The following is a 17,992-nucleotide window of genomic DNA, read 5'->3' as shown; positions in this document are numbered from 1 at the left end:
CTTCCATAAAAACCTGAAGCAGGCTCCAAAGTTAAAAAACAGTCACTTTATTATAATAAGCAGAGGTGTATTAGGGCTTGGTGCATTTCCGCTCAGTCACTGACAAGAGAGAGATACCGGGGTGTTTATTACCCACTTTGACAAGGGGATAAAAGTTTAGGTCAGTCTCATCCTCCAAGTGTAGTAATCCTAACCAGTAATACCTGCTGAACATGTAAAGCACTACTGGATTATAAGATTTGGCCGCTAGCAGCTTTCTGTACATAAAAACAAATAAGATTGAAGCTCTGAAGCGTACCTTCCTCTCCTCCCCTGCATTTTCTTCATACACAATGGCCTGCACCTCATTCCTGTTTTTCATCAGCATCACAGACAGGTCCTTATGTGGAAACTTTCCCACGGTGAAGGAAAAGTAGTAGGCTCCAGGGATACGACAGCGGAACAGACCAGACTTGGCATCAAAGTCCCCACCGATGTTGACGTAAACAGCGTCAAAGGTTACCGTCATCTTTGGTCCACCTTCCATGCTGCTGGTGCGAGCGACCGAGAAAGCTGAGCGCAGCTCTACATCATCAAGCAGACGGGCGAAACCCCACGCACTGCCCATGTGACTCAGGCACAGCAGGACAATCAACAGGCCGGCTGGGAGCAGCATCTTATCTGTAGACAGAAAGAAAGAAGGGACACGTTTACCTCAAATACAGGTTTGCAAAGTTTCAGTCACACATCTCAGAGTTTCAGTCCTAGCTGCGGTTTTTGTGACAGTCTATCATAGAAAGGTTTCCATGGATCACTTGGCAAACAGCAGTGTATAATCAATACGTGACAGGGAAGTTAGGATATGGAATTTCCCTTGCTGCCTTGTCTTACTCCATGATTCCGAGTGGGATTTAATAAATAACCCTGTTGTGTTCAATCTGCTTAAACAGCACATCAGCTCCAGCTGCCTGAAGCCTTGTGTTCATTTATCTTGCTGCTTAGTGGCTGGAACATTTGTAACGGTTGTTTCATTAATTTCCACAGCATCGTATTCGTCCCCTTCACATGATTTGATATACCAATGCTCATAGTGAACTAGCACATGGAGATAAATGGAGATAAACCAGAACCCATTTCTGTGGAGAAGAGTTGGACTAGTTTTTTTCTGTCGATGGTTTCTTAATCATCACCATGGCAACACAGTAACGTGGTGGCTAACACCACTGCCTCACACCTGAAAGTGTTTGCCTCGTACCTGTGTGAGTTCTCTCTCCATCCCTCATCTCAGAGACACGTAGTTGGTAGGATTCAGATAATTGGTGATCCTAAACTGCCCAAAGATGTGAATGTGAATGCACACACACACACACACACACACACACACACACACACACACACACACACACACACACACACACACACACACACACACACACACACACACACACCTGTAAATGGATGGATGCTGCTTACGTGCTGTCGCAGCCTTGCTTTGAGGCAGTCACTGACCTCCTGGATGTACCTGAGCTACTCTCACTGAGTCAGTGTTGTCGGCACACTTGAACCAGCAGAAACTTCCTGAAATTTAGCACCAACTCAAAACATCACCTGACAAAAATGTCCATCGTAGAGAATTATGGACAATAATAAATAACTGAGCTTCAACTGTTAAGCAAAGGCCATTTACTGCATATGAAAGATGACATTGCTCCATCAAGCTGAGCTATTTGTCCACTGCCATCTAGATCAGTTTTAAAAACCAAGCCGAATTTTTGGCCTGTCTTAGAAGCTGAGGAACACTTCACTCTCATATGGTAGCAACTCGTCTGTCACAGCACGACTGCCTGACACAAGCTCTGAATCACACCCTGTGTTTTTATCCTTTATAATTTACAAAATAAATATAATCTTGCCTTCAGTAACACTGTTACTGTAATAAGTGGACAAACCTGGAGAAGCCAAAGCATCACTTTCTTGTCGACTTCATTACAATCAGGTTTTCTTCTGCAGTCAGAGAAGCTGCCCCTTCCTGGTCATGACAGACCGTGCAGTCATTTCAGCCACATCTGTCATTTGCACAGTGGAGGCACATATTTGTATCAACATTAGAACCACACTGGACAAACCCGACCCCCATACAGTGGAGCAACTACACATTTGCACATCAAAAACGACAACAAAAAAAGCTTTTCAATGAAAGAAAAACACGCAGTCCCAGAGCAGGGTTTGAATCACTCAAGCAGTTCGTGCTCAGTAAAGGAGGTATTGTGTTCTTTATTAGCAGCGACAAGCGCTTTCATTGTCTTATTGTCCTCCCCCAGTGAACCAACAGGAAGTAGACACACACACACACACACACACACACAGGTGGAGCTGCAGGGCTCTGAAAGCTTGTCAGAACAAAAGGACGAGGCTTAACATGTAAGGAGCAGAGACTCGGGGGAGTGGTCTCCATGTTCAGCACAGCGAATACATGATCACCACCTTAGTTTTACATTTGGACTTATTACATATAACAACCATCCACTCACAAAACAAACAATGCAGAACGTTAGAGAATATGAAGAAAATTAGATGCAGTTGTGTCAACAATATGCTTCAGTATTTCACACAATCAGAAGAATCTGAACTCTAATTCAAATTGTGAGCAGACGGTGGAGTTTTATGACAAGTGACAGTGAGGTATCAGAAGGTTTATATAGTCATAAACCCTGTCACACACTTCCCCCCCCCAAAATCAATACTTGAGTCACCTGATGCTGCTACTGGCTCTCTGTACTGTAGCTGTGAATGCTCTCATAGCGAGGGTGCTGCTGTGCTCTTAAGGTTCTGGTGTTATACTCCCTCCCAGGCCCTCACGTAGGTACCATTCATTTATTTTAAACACTATAGCTGATAAAAAAATAAAACAATAAACATGAAACTCATTAAATGAAACATTTAGAGATAAGTGGTTAATCCATACTGTCAGATTCATTTTTTACACTGTGACATATCTCAGTTATTGTTTTATTTTGCAAATGTTGACAGATTATATAAGTGCAGGATGTGGAGCTGGGGCCCGTTCTTCGTACGTCGCTTACTACATCCAAGATCAAATGACACATCCAAGATCAAATCATCGCGCTAACCGTGAGCTCGCTAATCCGGTTCCCCGAACACACCTGCTGTTGACGATTAGTACAGCTGGACGCAGTAATGTGACATCACTGGGTGTCGTAAAAGGGGCCACGCATCGATAGTAGAAACATTGATCGGCAACCCTCTGATTGGTCGGCGAAAATGTCGACGGAGCGCGCTCGGCTCGGTATTTTTCGGCAGCAGAGCAAGAACTCTTGAGTGAGGGATTTCAGGAGTTTCAGAGTTTAATCAGAACGCAAGGGAACACTGCAAAGGCTGCAAAAGCAAGGAGCGAGGGCTGGCAGGAAGTTGCTGACAAATTAAACTCGTAAGTAATTTAATAATAACAATAATAATGGAGTGGATTGATATAGCGCTTTTCAAGGCACCCAAAGCGCTTTACAATGCCACTATTCAGTCACTCTCACATTCACACACTGGTGGAGGCAGCTACAGTTGTAGCCACAGCTGCCCTGGGGCAGACTGACAGAAGCCAGGCTGCCATATCGCGCCATCGGCCCCTCTGGCCAACACCAGTAGGCGGTAGGGTAGATTTATTATATTACACTATATTATCCAATATTATATTACATTATATTATAATATGTTATATTTTATCCTCTTTCACATTAGAGCCACGACAGGACCCACTAGAACATGGGAACAGGTAAAAGTGAAATATAAGAATATCCTACAGAATGGTAATATTTATCACTTATATTGCTTTTAGTCTCTTGGAAAGAGACCCTGGAATAATCTGTTTGTTTATAACAGCAACCAAGAAAAGGGCAGAGGAAAAAAAGACAGGTGGTGGTCCTGCACCCCCTCGTCAACAAGTTGGTTAAGTGAATAATACCCTCACGGGAAAATCGATATCTCTCTATGAGCACACTGTCGCGCTGAGCTAAAGGATCCTGTCTATCCCGCAATATACGCTGAATTCTGAGGACTCTCCTTATCAATCTTGCACCTTCCGCAATGGGTGGCTCGCGTATACGGACAGGACATGGCTGCGACAGGCTTCCCAAATCCACCTTCGCTTTTATAGCCGTGGTCTCTCATCTTGATTACACGAAGTAATTTACAATTGCTACTCTGAAATATGAATTGAATCTGTAATAATCACATACATGTAATAGAATGTTAATAGTACATTTCCCTTTTTTAGGAAATGACCTGTGTGAAATCAATAAATGGATCAGGTGCTGCATTGTCTTTAGTTACATTGATGTTATTTATTTATGGTGAAACAGTGGTGGAATATCGCTGTTGCTTTCGTATGATGACGCGGACATACCTGCGTGGCCGCGATCTAATCCTGTTTACATAAAGTAAACCTGCTCCCGAGCAGGTTTACGCTTACGGCTCTGTTGCTATGACAGCAAGTCCCGGATGAGCTTCGGGGAACCGACTGATCCAGGATCACGCGAAATCGTCAACAATCTAATCCGGCTAACCTACTTAGCGAGGTACGAAGAACGGGCCCCTGGTTAGTTTGCAGCATTGTTGTAAAGTTTCCTCTAGATTTGGCTGTGGTTTCCATGGTAACTGTTAGGTTAGGTCAAGGTCAGTTTGAACTGGAATGACTGACGGTCCTGCTCCATGAAGAAATTGAGTGCAGTGTATCTTACAAGACAAATTAAAAGTGAGTAACATTTCCCGACCACACTGCAGGTTTCTCCCGTCTCACAGGTTATTTTTGCAGAGGAAGGCACTCTGGACTTCTGGATGCTGCTTATTTTGTTAAACCAAATGTCTGCATATTTTTATATCATATTTTATGATGGATCTTTTACTGGTGACCTGACAAGGCTAATCTGCCTACCAACCCAGACGACAGCATTGCACATATGTTCAGCATCACAACTGCAGAAAGCTGGCATGCTGTGGAAAATACAAATAGAAACAGAATGCAAAGATTTTATTTACAGTAGAACACAGACAGCAAATCAAATGTTTCAATTGAGAAAATGTACCATTTCAGTTAGAAAATAGGTGCTTTTGATTTTGTTGACAGCAACACATCTGAAGCTGGGCCATGTTTACGAACGTGTAGCATCCCTTCTACTGACGACAGTCCGTAAACATCTGGGAAAATCAGGGATACCGGCTGCTTTTGGGAGATGAATGTCGACTCGTTCTTTTCTGATTCTTGACTGGATCTTCTTTGCCGTGTCTTTCATTTCATAATGCTCCAAATATTTTTTATTGGTGAACGGTCTGGGCTGCAGGCAGCTCAGTTACCCCGCCATGCTGTTGTAAAAATTGCAGTGTGCAGTTTTTGTCTTTGTCCTGCTGACATAGACAAGGCTGTATGTACCTTTAGCATTGATGCTGCCTCTCCAGATCCAGTTCCACAGGCACTAACACACCTGATTATCATCACAGATGAAGGCTGCTGAACTTGTACTGATTATAAACTGTCCATCTCCTCTTCAGTCCAGATAACGCAAAATAATAAAAAAGTGTGTGACCACAGAACAGTTTTCCACTTTGCTCCAGTCAGCTTACAGTTTGGCGCAGAGACGACAGCAGTGTTTCAGCAGTGCTCACACATGCATGATGCAGATTTGTGGGCAAACATAGACAGTGATTTCTAGAAGTGTTCCTGAGCCCATGCAGAGATTTCCATGACAGAATCCCTTTAGTACAGTTCCACCCGAGGGCCAGACTATCATTCTTAGAGTCTCACACACTTTTGGTCACATTATATTCCACTGCATTATGTTTTAATTTACACTCTTACACAGTGTTCTTGTTCTTTTGGAAATGGTTTTATGAACTGCATGTTTTTACTTGGGTTAAATGCACAAGCTTAGACGCACAGACTAACATTCACTGTCAAACCAAACACAGTAAACACACCATTACTTTGTGCAACACTTTTGCAGTAGTGTAACAGGTTTGCATGCCTAACTGGTGAGAAAAGTGGAAACTATAAGACTTAAAACAGGTTCATACATACAGGCTGCATGTACACAGCACACACACTGACTGGGGATAACGTTTTGACTCCTTAAGCTTGTCCAGTTTTCTAACACATTAACTTTGAGGACACAAAGGTCATGTCCTCCCCAACAGAAGGGAACAGAATGAAGAGATAATCAGCGTTATTCACTTCACATGCATGAAATCATGATGTTATGGCTGATCGGTGTATATAACTTATATGAAGCAGGAAATAGGTCCGTATATTTTGTTCTGCTGGGATTTTTACTGGCTGTTATTGATTAGAATTTGTTCTCATGACAAACCGGCATTGTGGCGTCTTACCTCATCTAATGTGCAAAGTGTTGTATATTATATGGTTCTCTATAACTTGTAATCTTTGAAAGTTATTTACTGGTGAAACTAAATGTTCTTCTTGTATGGCTATACTAAATCGACCTCTTTAAATGGAAACTAATTATAGTGGTTAATTGTACTTAAGGCACCGAGGCACAACTGATCACTTCTGTGTGATTACTCGTCCCATTGCAGCAGAGAGAGAAATCTTTTCTGAGAAAGCAAATAGTGCTGCAGATATCATAATTTTCCTTTATGAATCATAACAGTCTTAAAAAAGCAGATGATGCAGTAGTTAGTCTTGTTCACATAATGGCACCTTACATTAAAAAAATAGTGTTTGTCTATGTAATGGCAGCAGTTTTAACTAGTCATGTTGATTCTCCGCAGAGAGACGCTTCGGGTTCAAACAGTAATAAAAGAACAGATCAAACAAACTTCCTCCATAATGAGCACCCATGGGAGTAAAGCACAGAGCGAAGCAACAGAACGGGATGGAGCTGAGTAAGTCCATTCAAGAATAAAGAGTACATGGTGATACTTTTTCAAAAAATGTAACTAACGAGCCTCTTTCTAGTGCCCTGCACAGTTCTATAGTTAAAATGCACCTCAGGTGCATATTTCTCTTTGGCTGACTTTCTTGAAGTTTAGTGTTAACATTATTATGCGCGGAGCATTGTAATTGTGTGGTTACAATTATCTGATTGTACAAGCTTTTTTAGTATGCATAACACAACAATATCTGTTACACACTGAGTGTGTTTGACTATGTGCTGCTCAGTGTGTGCTGCAGTGAATATTCTTCATTTTAACCAGAAACAAACAGAAAAACACTAAATGGCTATGCTAGCTGTACTGAGGTGTAGCTAACAATGCTGCAAAGCACTACTTTGAGCTGAACATATGCTAACATATGTTCACTGATTATGCTAACACGTCGATGTTAAAGTAGACCTACTGCTGTTTCTGTCATGTAAAAGTGTATGACGGTCATATGGACAACACAGTGGTGCTAGCACAGTAATCCCTGTTGGCCAAAAGCCCCTTTATGCATGTTAACTGCCTGAGCATGGTAGCATGCTAACATTTGCTATACAGCATGATGAGTAGCATACCACGACATTTGATTAGTTGTTGTAGTTTTACTCAGTAGCAGGGTGTCCGGTGATTACTGCAGTAATAAAATGACATAATGTATTAAGGTTAAAAATAAATAATACTAATGTAAGTACCGCAAGCCCAGAGGTCTGTAAACAATAAGCACTGCAAGTAAGATGAAGTATTGGCTCAGATACGAGTTATCTGCCATCTGGCAACAAAACGCCTGAAGATAGGGGCTGCTGCCTGCAGAGGCTCAGTCATCACGGGATAGCTGACTTTCATATTTGTTCACTCTGCTGTTAATTGTGTTTCTAATTTCTTGCTTCCCCACAGGCCGAGACAGACTGTGCAGAATTGGTGAAGCTGCTAATATTAAATAGGCTCCAAGTCACAGGCAATTTGTTATCTATCAGTCAGAAGTGTAAGTTCAATAAGTTATTGGATCATAATATAGATGTGTATATGTTCTGAAACCAAACCTGTAACAATAAATTAATAATTTGTGGAAATTACTTTAGTGTTATGTTACTGAAATATATTTTTGTTATTCTTGAAGCTCAACAGCTTCACAAGTTAATTACCTCGTTGGAGTGTACTCTTGTTTCAAGAGGACAACAGCTCTGTTTAACCCTCCTGCAAATAAAACCATATGTTAACTTAATGTGACTGCTAGCACTCGGCTGTGATGGCCAATACAGAGACTGAGGGAAGCCATCAGACTAACATCAGCTGTGACAGATATAATATGAGGAAATGTATCAGCTAATGAATTTGACTGCCATGAATCTTATTTACTATTTCTTTTTACTAGTTACTTATCTCCAAATGTCTGTTCATACGTCGATTTCTATATTTAACTGGGCTGAAGCCAGAATTCCCTTTTTGAACAGCTTACGAGTCCAGCAGCTTCTTCTGAGGGGAATACTGAGTAGTCTGAGCAGACTGGGAGATCCCGTTATGGTCCCAGTGAGTCCTGGATATGTTCCTTTTAACAAAAGACGTCTGTTCTTCCATGTGCCAGAGGATTTACTATGTACTGGAGTAAAACATCTCCTACCCTCATTCCCCTTAAATACTGTTTGTGTTTTCTGGCTTTTTGTCTCAGGGCAACAACAGAAGTAGGCCAGAGCTGTGTTTACATACACTGTAGAATCAGGTGGAACTGAACACATGAAAAACAAATTACAATAAGCAAAAAACAAACAAACAAACATGTAAATGCTGCCATCAAACTGCCTCTTTTGTCTTGCCTTCAGACTGCTCAGTAGTTTATCTGTAGTTGTCCAGATATTCGGTGAGTTCTTAAACTCCATGGTATGCAAATATCCGTGTCAGTACTAGCTGTTTCAAAGTGCCAGGAAACATGTTCTGGGAAAATCCACGGGGACTGATTCATTACTCAGTTCGCCAACCAACCGGATGTACGAGTTGGCGCTGCCGCGATACACCTAATCCACCGTGCCTACATCCATCTGGACAGGACAGGAGGGGCTGTCCAAATGATGCTCTTTGATTTCTCCAGTGTCTTCAGCACATTTCAAAATGTCCTGAACAGTGTTGGGTGTAATGCGTACTGTAATTAAATTACTTTTCCACTGAAAAAGTAGAGTAACTAATTACTGTTCATTTTTAGGTATTTTAATTACAGTTACTTACAATGTACTTACAACGTAGAAGTAAGCTCTGCTGCTTTAACACCGCTGTAGTGCAGCTGCGCGTCATTTCGCACCAGTTTGCTGCATAGTCGTATTCTAAAGCGGAAGATGTCGGACTCAGCTGAAGCGAGTGGCTGTTTTATGAAATGGACATATTCCCATCTCTTCACTTTTCTGAAACAAGCAGACAAGAACATTACAGTAAAATGTAAGCTATGTCTTGGGGAGAAAAAACTATCGGCCGCTGTTAATAGCACGAGTAATCTACTGAAGCACCTGACACGAGAGCATAGACGAACACTTCTGAGTGATCCTTGTTCATCATCCATGGATAACACCGCGACAACTCCTGCTAAGCAGGCAAAACGTGATTTTACTTCAGCAGCACAGAAAGCGTCTGAAGGTGAGCTTAAAAAATGATTGCGGGCTACATTGTGGAAGAGATGCTACCGCTGCGTACTGTAGAGTCTCCGTCTTTAAAAAAATGTATTTATTATTTAAAGAGTTTAATTTCTATTGTTTGCCCATTCAAGGTTTATAGGGATTTTAAGAAGTATTTAGTTAAATTACTTATTTAGTAATTAAGTTACTTTTCTGACACAGTAATTAGATAAGTATTTTAAATACAATATTGACTAAGTAATTAGTAATTAGTAATTAATTACTTTTTTAAAGTAACTTACCCAACACTGGTCCTGAATGACTGTCCTGCACATTGATACACCTCTTAATCCTTTCAGAGTGTTGTTTTGAAGACCTCCAGAATAGTTTTCTTATATGTATCAAAATAAAAGCATAAACTTGGATTTTTAACGCAGATGCAGAACATGAAACACTTATAGCTGAGATATTTCCTCACTGGTCAGAACTGCGTTAAACACAGATTACTGTACGCTAGCACATTCACATTTAAAACTGTGTCAGACACAGAAGTTTGGACGGCCACTGCAAGGAACTGTGTCTTATTCCCTTTTCACTCTGCCCCCTGTACACATAGGCAGTGGCATCTCATATTCAGAACAGGATCTGCAGCTACCGGATACCGGATGAGCTTTCAGAATACCTGAGAGTGGTAGACTAGTGTGTGTTCAACTATTTGCAACTGAACATCAACACACCAAATGTGCTGGAGGTACAGGATTACCTCACCTCTTCTTTCCGTTACAGTAAACACAGTGCAGATGGTAGCGGAAGAGTCAAAGTTCATTTTGCAGCTGTGGAGGCTCCAGCTGTATTTTGTACAGTCTACGACAAAATACAGACAGAAGATTTTTTGAAACTTCTTTTCCTAATGAATGTTTTCCACCTTCTTGGCATTTGGTTAACTACAAAAGCAAGTTGTGTAATTAATGTATTTGCCATAAAATACATGGAGTATGAATCATGTGCTTTTGCACTGTTGTGTTCTGCCAGTTTAACTCCAAGTCCTTCACCTTGCTGGAAAATCAACATTATCACAGAAGATGAAAGGTTGCATGCCTCAGTGACAGTCGCAGCAATCTTATCAAAAGAGCTCTGATCCTAGAGGGGATCAATCACTGTCTGTACGGGACTCCCCACCACTCAGCTGAGTGATAAAGCAGCAGCACAGAGCTGGTTGTGTGTCTGTTCACTGTATACACAGCATGAGTGTTACAGAGCTGCTGTATTTTCTGATGGCTAAAACACAAAACACAAAGCATCCTGCATTTGAAAAGGCATCCATCTTCCCAAGAGATTCAGAGATTTGTGCATTAGCCAAGAAAACCACCATCTGCAGTCATTTGTATTTGCCAATATGTGCATACATGGAGCGAGAGGTGGAGAAGAAAAACTCCAAGATCCCCAAACTGATAGTAGGCATTGGTGAAAACTGATAAGATATTCATTCAATTTAAGTCATCAAAGTAGGAACTGGGTTAAGGTGGGTTGCAAAGTGGCTTGTTGGTGTAAGCAACTATAGGCAGAGCAGTTAGAGAAAGAATCAGCTGAGCTTGATTTCATGGCCTCCCTGAACAAATTGTTTCCCCAAATCTAAGTAGCTTTACTCAAAAAGTCTCATCTTGTTGTTCGATGGGGTTGAAAATAAAACGGGCTTGCACAGATGTGATGGATTCAAAGGGGTTTTAAATACTCATCTGTGTTTGTTCTTAAAAGGCCATAATGATTGTTTGTAGAGGTAAAATCATAAGCTATCATACTCAGTTGAATAATAGTTTTTTCACCATGTGATTTCTAATATCTACACTCTCTGTGATCCACAGATTAAGCAGAGACACTGAGGAACACACAGAAATATCTGTGTGTTTTTCAGACAGCAGAAACATGTGAGCCAAACTCCTCTTTGTCTCCAAAGGTCAGCCTGTGGGGGATTTCAAAACCAGCCTTATTCTTAGATTGACCTTCATGCATTTTTGAGTTTGTAGAGAGGATTTTAAAAGAGTCTCACAGAGAATTTCTCTTGTAGAAGTTAGTTAAAATACTACAAATGCATATCAGTGTGGTGTCATGGATTGCACCGCAGTGAACCAAATGTCCTCAGAGACAGCGAATCCTTGGCAGGTTCATTGCTTTACGAGCTTTGTCTTTATTCTTTTCTAATATCAGCTTGCCATCAGATTAAGCACCATCTTGTGTTGTCAGTAGAGTTGGTGCTTCTAGTCCATTTTCTCTCGTGTTGTGGTTCTCCCCGAGATATGCCCCGCGTCTAAAAATAGAGGGAGGAGAAGGGCTGATTTCTCCTCCCTGGAAACAGATCGATACCTGACGATTGAGATGGGAGAGAGAAGGAGGACAAGAGGAGGGAGAGAAAATGGAGGAAAGGTGGAGAAAGAGAAGAACGATGAACAAATCTGGCAGAATTTCTTGGAGTGGATCTAGCTGTTGAGTGGTTACTGGGGATTTAAAATACAGTAATAGTGTGTGTGTTTGTGCATGCGTGCTCATGTGGCCTATATAACTTTGTCATGTGGGTGGTGGTGTGCGTTTTTGTGTAGTCTCTGCTGCGTGGGTTGTTGGTGGTGTGTATCAGAAGAAATGTGTGACTGCGAGTGTGAATTTATCTGTGTGTGCTGATTAAAGTTATATTTTTGTGCACATGTGGGTTCACACATCTGAATCATGCTTGTTTCTGCCCTATATAATGTGGTTAAGGTTATATGAACAGTGGGGGAAATAATCCTTTCATGCCCTGAATCAGTAAGTGTGCTCACTTACAAAGAAGGGAACAGCCTGTAATCTATATGGTTGTCTCATTTTAATGGAGAGAGGCAGAATATCAGCCACAGGGCCCAGGAAATATTACAATATTTTTCAGACAATAAGGTGCACTTAAAATCCTTTTATTTTCTCAAAAATCGACAGTGTGCCTTATGTATGAATTCTGGTTGTCCTTACTGACCTCGAACTGATTTTATGTGGTCAAATATCTGTCAAAAAATGTTGGTAAGCTACAAAGCCGCACCACTTGATGGATTGTTGGAGCATTACGGCTACCGTAGTCAGGAGCCTCGCGGAATAATCTGGGTCCTAAACTCCATCCGCTTCAGGTCCCAAAGTCTGAAATTCTTTCATCTTTAATAAAATCATCAGCGTTGCTGCTTTACCAGGTGAAACAATTAAGTTTAACATCCAGGCATCCATGAAAAAGGAATTTATTACATTTCACTGAGTTAGAAGTTAGCAGGAAGTTAGCTCACTAGTTTCCACCTAATCATGATATAACATGTTCTGAGTGAGAGATTTCTGAAAATTTCAAACGTACAGCTCTGCTATCACTTCCAACATAAATGAAGACAGAAAACTAAACAGCAGTGACGTTTGTAGGGTTACCGAAGTTGGGCTAGCTGGTATATAATGATGTGCTACGTGGTGGCTAGCGACACAGTTATGTTAGCATAGCATAAACACAGTGAAGCTGGAGGATGAACGCTAACTTTTTTCCCCTTGATAAAAGTTAGCCTGAGGGTTCCCGATGGTTAGGGACAAATGCAATCGCATGGCAGGATGCTGTAAACGGACCAAACTTCAGTCAGGAGAACAACTGAGATTATTCATCCACAATACGAGGTTAGTCATTAATATACTGCAACAACATGGGAATAGAGCAGCTGCCAGAGAATTCAACATTAATGAGTCTGTCACGGTACTGGGTCATGGGAGCCAGTGTGTGGGTTGTTAATGTGTCATTTTGTATTAATTTGTGTTCTAGTTTCAGTTTAGCTCATCCAGTCAATTTCTAGGTTGCTATTAGTCCTTTGTTTCTTAATTTCTTTGTGTCAACATGGGGAACTTTACAACATGTAAAGTTCCCCATGTTGTTTATTGTGTGTTATTGGTCATGTTTCTTGCCTGCCTGGTTAATGTTGTCAAGTTTGTGTCATGCCTGCTTCTTATCATGTTTTCCTGTTTATTATGAAAGTCCAGTTTCCATGTCTTTGTGTTTTGGTTTACATTTCCTGTGCATCATTATGTTCATCCTAGTCAGCTGTTTCCTCATGTGTCTCCACTCCCCCTGATCACCTTATGTGTATATTTAAGTCCTTTGTCTCTTACTGTTCTTTGTCAGGTTGTGTGTTATCCTCACCACAGATTTAATAGTTTTCCCTCATTGTTTCACTGTATTTCATAGCATTCCTAGTTACTCTGTGTTCATAGTTTTTCATAGTTCTTTCACAGAGTGTCATTGTCATTTAGTTTACACAGTGTTCTTAGTCCCCTTAGTTTTCCCAGTTTCAGTGTGTCTCTAGAGTTGTTCTCATGCCATCAGCCACAACAAAGGCTCGCTTTATTTTTGGACTTAGTTCTGTCTTCACTGTATCTGCTTTTGGGTCTACCTCATCTACACACCGGCGCACCCCGCCGTGACAGCACGACCTGACCATGTCAGACCCAGCGGACAGTCCAGATGAGATGGGGGAGGAGCTGCAGCGGATCAGCCAGCTCATGACACGCATCTGCGGGTGCATGGACCCCAGAGTGGTGTCCACTGTGTTGGCGGCTATAGACGCCATCCTGTCGCAGCTCCGGCAGTTTCCCCAGCTTTTTGAGGCATTCGACTCTCTGGCCCCCCTGAAGGAGGAGCTTCGCACCCATCGCTGGCTTAGAGAGTGTTGAAAGCCGCAGCAGCACCCACGAATTCACCCCGTAAACGGGTGTCGTCGCCGCTGCCTCGTGAGCCAGAGGCAGTCAGAGTTGGAATGCTGAAGCTCGCCACTGCTCTGCCAGCGTCTCACCATTCATCGGCTTCCTCATCTCCGCCACAGTCAAGCTGCACAGAGGTGGTGGAGGCCATCAATTTTGGTGACGATGAGCGGCAGCAGGTGTTACGAGCCTTTCGGGAGGAAGAGCTCCGTTGGAAGCCCTGGCTCATTTTCGTGGAGGAGCTCTCGCCAGTCGCCCCGCTTCGGACCGGCCACTCACCTTCGCCGCCTCAATCGGACTACTCATCTCCTGTTTCCTATCTGGCACGGATGTGGTTGGAGGACGAGGGGAAATTCAAGTTTTGTCCACGGCCGCTTCAAAGAGGAAGCGGCGTTCACGTCGCCGTCGTGCATTGCTACGGCATGTCTTGCCTCCACTGAGCAGCACAAGGATGCTGTGGAGGTCATGGATTTCAACCTCGAGGAGCGGCAGTGCGCTGCATGCGCTCAACTAGGGGAAGAGCTCCGGTGGAAGCCGTGGTTCACTCCTAACTATGACAAGATTTTCCGGGGAACTTGCCTGGCTCTCGGGGGCCCCCTGAGCTGCCAGAAACTCTCCCCTACCGCTCTGTCAGCACCTAGTTCCCCAGCCTCTGCAATGGTGCATGAGGAACCGCTGTCTGGTTCATTGGAAACCACCATCAAGAAGAAACGGCGTTCGTGTCGCCGTCGCGCTGCGCAACGACTGGAGGTGAGTGAATGCAGTCTTTCATCACCAGTCTTCGTTGAAACATTAGAAGATGAACTAGATTCAGAATTACAGATTCAAGAGTCAAAGTTAAAAGAGACTCATAGTGTGAAGATGGCCGACTGTAGTACTGAGAATGGTGTGGTCTGTTCGTCTGGCTTCTATGCACAAGGAGTAAGACCCACACAGACTGTGAATTCCAGCACTGGAGAGTTTCAGCCTGTGTTTTTGTCACGCCCTTCCAAACAGGAGATTGACGGCTCAGCTGCTGCGCTGACGGGGAATCCTGTGTCATGTGTCCTCCTGTTTGTGAAGACGTTTGTTCAGAGTTAGACAGTGCTGAGTTTCAGCTACCGTATTTTCACGACCATAAGGCGCACTTAAAAGTCTTAGATTTTCTTCAAAAAGTACGGCGCGCCCTATAGCGCAGTGCGCCCTGTGTGTTGTAAGGAGGATGTAGTAGAGAACACCATGAGAACGCTAAAGGGTGAAGTGTGGGCGCAACCCTGAAAATGGCAAAGAGACACGCTTATGAAGCACAGTTTAAACTGAAGGCCATCAGCTACGCGGAGGAACATGGAAATCGAGCAGCGGCGAGAGAATTTAAGATTAACGAATCGATGGTTCGCAAATGGAGGAAGCTAGAAAACAAGCTCCGGCAGGTCAAGAAAACGCAGCTGAGTTTCCGCGGACATAAGGCGAGGTGGCCCGAGTTGGAGGAAAGACTCGAGCGGTGGATCATCGAGCAAAGAATGAGCGGGAGAAGCGTTTCGACGGTCACCATTCGGCTAAAAGCAGTTTCACTTTCACTTTTTATGAAACGGTGCCATTTTTCCATCCGGACCAGGACTACGGTAGCGCAGCAACTTCCAGCGGATTATAAGGAAAAGCTGGCCATCTTCCGCTCCTACTGCAGCAAACACATCGGCGACAAAAACATCCAGCCCAGCCACATCACAAACATGGACGAGGTCCCGCTCACTTTTGACATCCCGGTGAGTCACACTGTGGAGAAGAAGGGGACCAGCACGGTAGCGATACGCACAACGGGGCACGAAAAGTCTTCTTTTACTGTTGTGCTTGGCTGCCATGCTAATGGACAGAAACTGCCGCCTATGGAGATTTTTAAGAGAAAGACTTTTCCTAAAGAGAAGTTTCCAGCAGGAATCATCATTAAGGCAAATGAAAAGGGCTGGATGGATGAGGAAATGATGAAAGAGTGGCTGAGGGAGGTGTATGTAAGGAGACCAGGTGGTTTTTTCCACGCATCACCATCGCTCTTAATCTGTGACTCTATGCGTGCCCATCTCACAGCCGATGTGAAAAAACTAGTGAAACAAATGAACTGTGAGCTTGCTGTCATTCCGGGAGGCCTGACAAAGGAATTCCAACCGCTGGACATCGGTGTGAACCGCCCGTTCAAAGTAAGGCTGCGAGCGGCCTGGGAGCGATGGATGACCGATGGAGACCACAGTTTCACCAAGAGTGGAAGGCAGCGCCGGGCGAGTTACGCCACAATTTGCGAATGGATTGTAGATGCTTGGGCTAACATGTCTGCTGGCACTGTTGTTCGAGCTTTCGCAAAAGCCGGCATCATTTCCGAGGAGCCGCACGGCACAGAAAGTGACTCTGACAGTGAAGAAAGTGAACCTGGCATGTTTGATGGAGATTTAGCGCAGCTGTTCAATTCAGACACAGAGGATGAGGACTTCGATGGGTTTGATTGATGATAAAAATGTGAGTACCAAACTTTGTTTTGCTCCTGCTTTATTTTTAAATACGCACACTTGTATGCTTGTGTGTTCTTGATGATGACGATTACTGGTAATAAAAATGTGAGTAAGGTACCGAACTCAGGTTTGCTCCCGCTTTATTTTTAAATACGCATACGGTACTTGTATGCGCCCTATGATCCAGTGCGCCTTATGTGTGTGTTAAATACAGTAATGGCACACATAACTGAGACTGCGCCTTTTAGTACAGTGCGTCTTATGGTCGTGAAAATACGGTAAGTAATGCGCCGCTAACCAAGCCACAGACAGGAGATTTTGTTTCTAAAACAATTGTGAACAATTCTAGTACTCCTGTAAAGTCCTCTGATGCTGCATTTAGACTAAAAGAGACTTTCACAGATCATAATGTGAATAGTGTGGGCGGTGGGGTGGAGGTGCTTTCTTCTGCGACATATGTTGTGCCAAGGGTTCCATCACAGACTGAACTATGTGTGACCGATGCCTCCCTTCCTGTGTCTGCTCTGCTCACCCCAGAGCCACTTCAAGAAGCTAATGATGGTGTTACTGAGTCACTGGAGAAAGTCATGTTTGGGGATCTTGTTCAAAATAAAGATTTCAATGTACCAGAACTGATTGGTTCCCTAGCCACACCCTCTTTTGGAGCCTGTCTTCAGAGACTGTGTTTCTTCTCCTCCAGGCCCCTCTGCTTTCATAGCAAGTAAAGACATTTCAGAGGTGGCCAGTCCTGAATTAAAGTGTGAACAGACCGTGTGTGAAGTGACAAGTGATAAGGTATTGCCTGCTGTTGTGTGCAAAGAACTGAAAACTATAGATGCTGGTCAAAGACTCACTATGAAACTCACTGACAACAACACGAATTCAGATCATAGAAATCCAAGCGGTAACATTACTCAACCTGAAATCTGTTTTCCTCTGAATATTAAGCAGGATGCTTCTGAACTGTTTAACTCCAGCACTGTCACCTCCAATCAGGTGATCATGGCTGAAAGTGGGGAGTCCAATCTAACTGTTAGTGAACTTCTGTTATCCCCTCCCAGAGTTAACGTGATGTCTGTCTTCTCTGGCTCTGTAAACTCATCACTAGACGAGGTTTCATGTTGGGATAACAGTGTTACCACCCAGTCACAATCTGAAAAGTCATCTCTTTTCATTAAGGATTCTAGCGCAGCGTTATCTGCACCCATTTCTCCATACAATCTAAATGTACCACTTACCACTATCATTCTGTTG

General features: G+C 43.1%; 1 protein-coding gene and 1 pseudogene across 2 annotated transcripts in view; one reads left to right on the top strand and one right to left on the bottom strand.

The window, feature by feature from the left end:
* Nucleotides 1–17,992, bottom strand: part of c1qtnf4 (C1q and TNF related 4) — a 59,073-nt gene that overhangs the window by 5,660 nt on the left and 35,421 nt on the right. The window contains exons 1-2 of one of the 2 annotated variants that reach the window (XM_085408128.1): nucleotides 1,929–2,100; nucleotides 299–660 (exon numbers count right to left, since the gene is read on the bottom strand). In XM_085408128.1, the coding sequence (XP_085264254.1) occupies nucleotides 299–655 (357 nt within the window). In that variant the 5' untranslated portion in view covers nucleotides 656–660; nucleotides 1,929–2,100. Of the gene's footprint in view, nucleotides 1–298; nucleotides 661–1,928; nucleotides 2,101–17,992 lie in introns of those variants that run through there. The other variant, XM_085408119.1, reaches the window with a different exon arrangement.
* Nucleotides 14,001–14,701, top strand: LOC146679126 (uncharacterized; annotated as a pseudogene).

The sequence above is a fragment of the Rhamphochromis longiceps genome, linkage group LG1 (genome assembly GCF_057381845.1).
Source record: "Rhamphochromis longiceps isolate RC_006_pf linkage group LG1, R_longiceps_female_GT1.1, whole genome shotgun sequence".
NCBI classification, from domain to species: domain Eukaryota; kingdom Metazoa; phylum Chordata; class Actinopteri; order Cichliformes; family Cichlidae; genus Rhamphochromis; species Rhamphochromis longiceps.
Note: the sequence above shows the minus strand (reverse complement) of the source record. Positions and strands in the feature narration are given on the sequence as shown.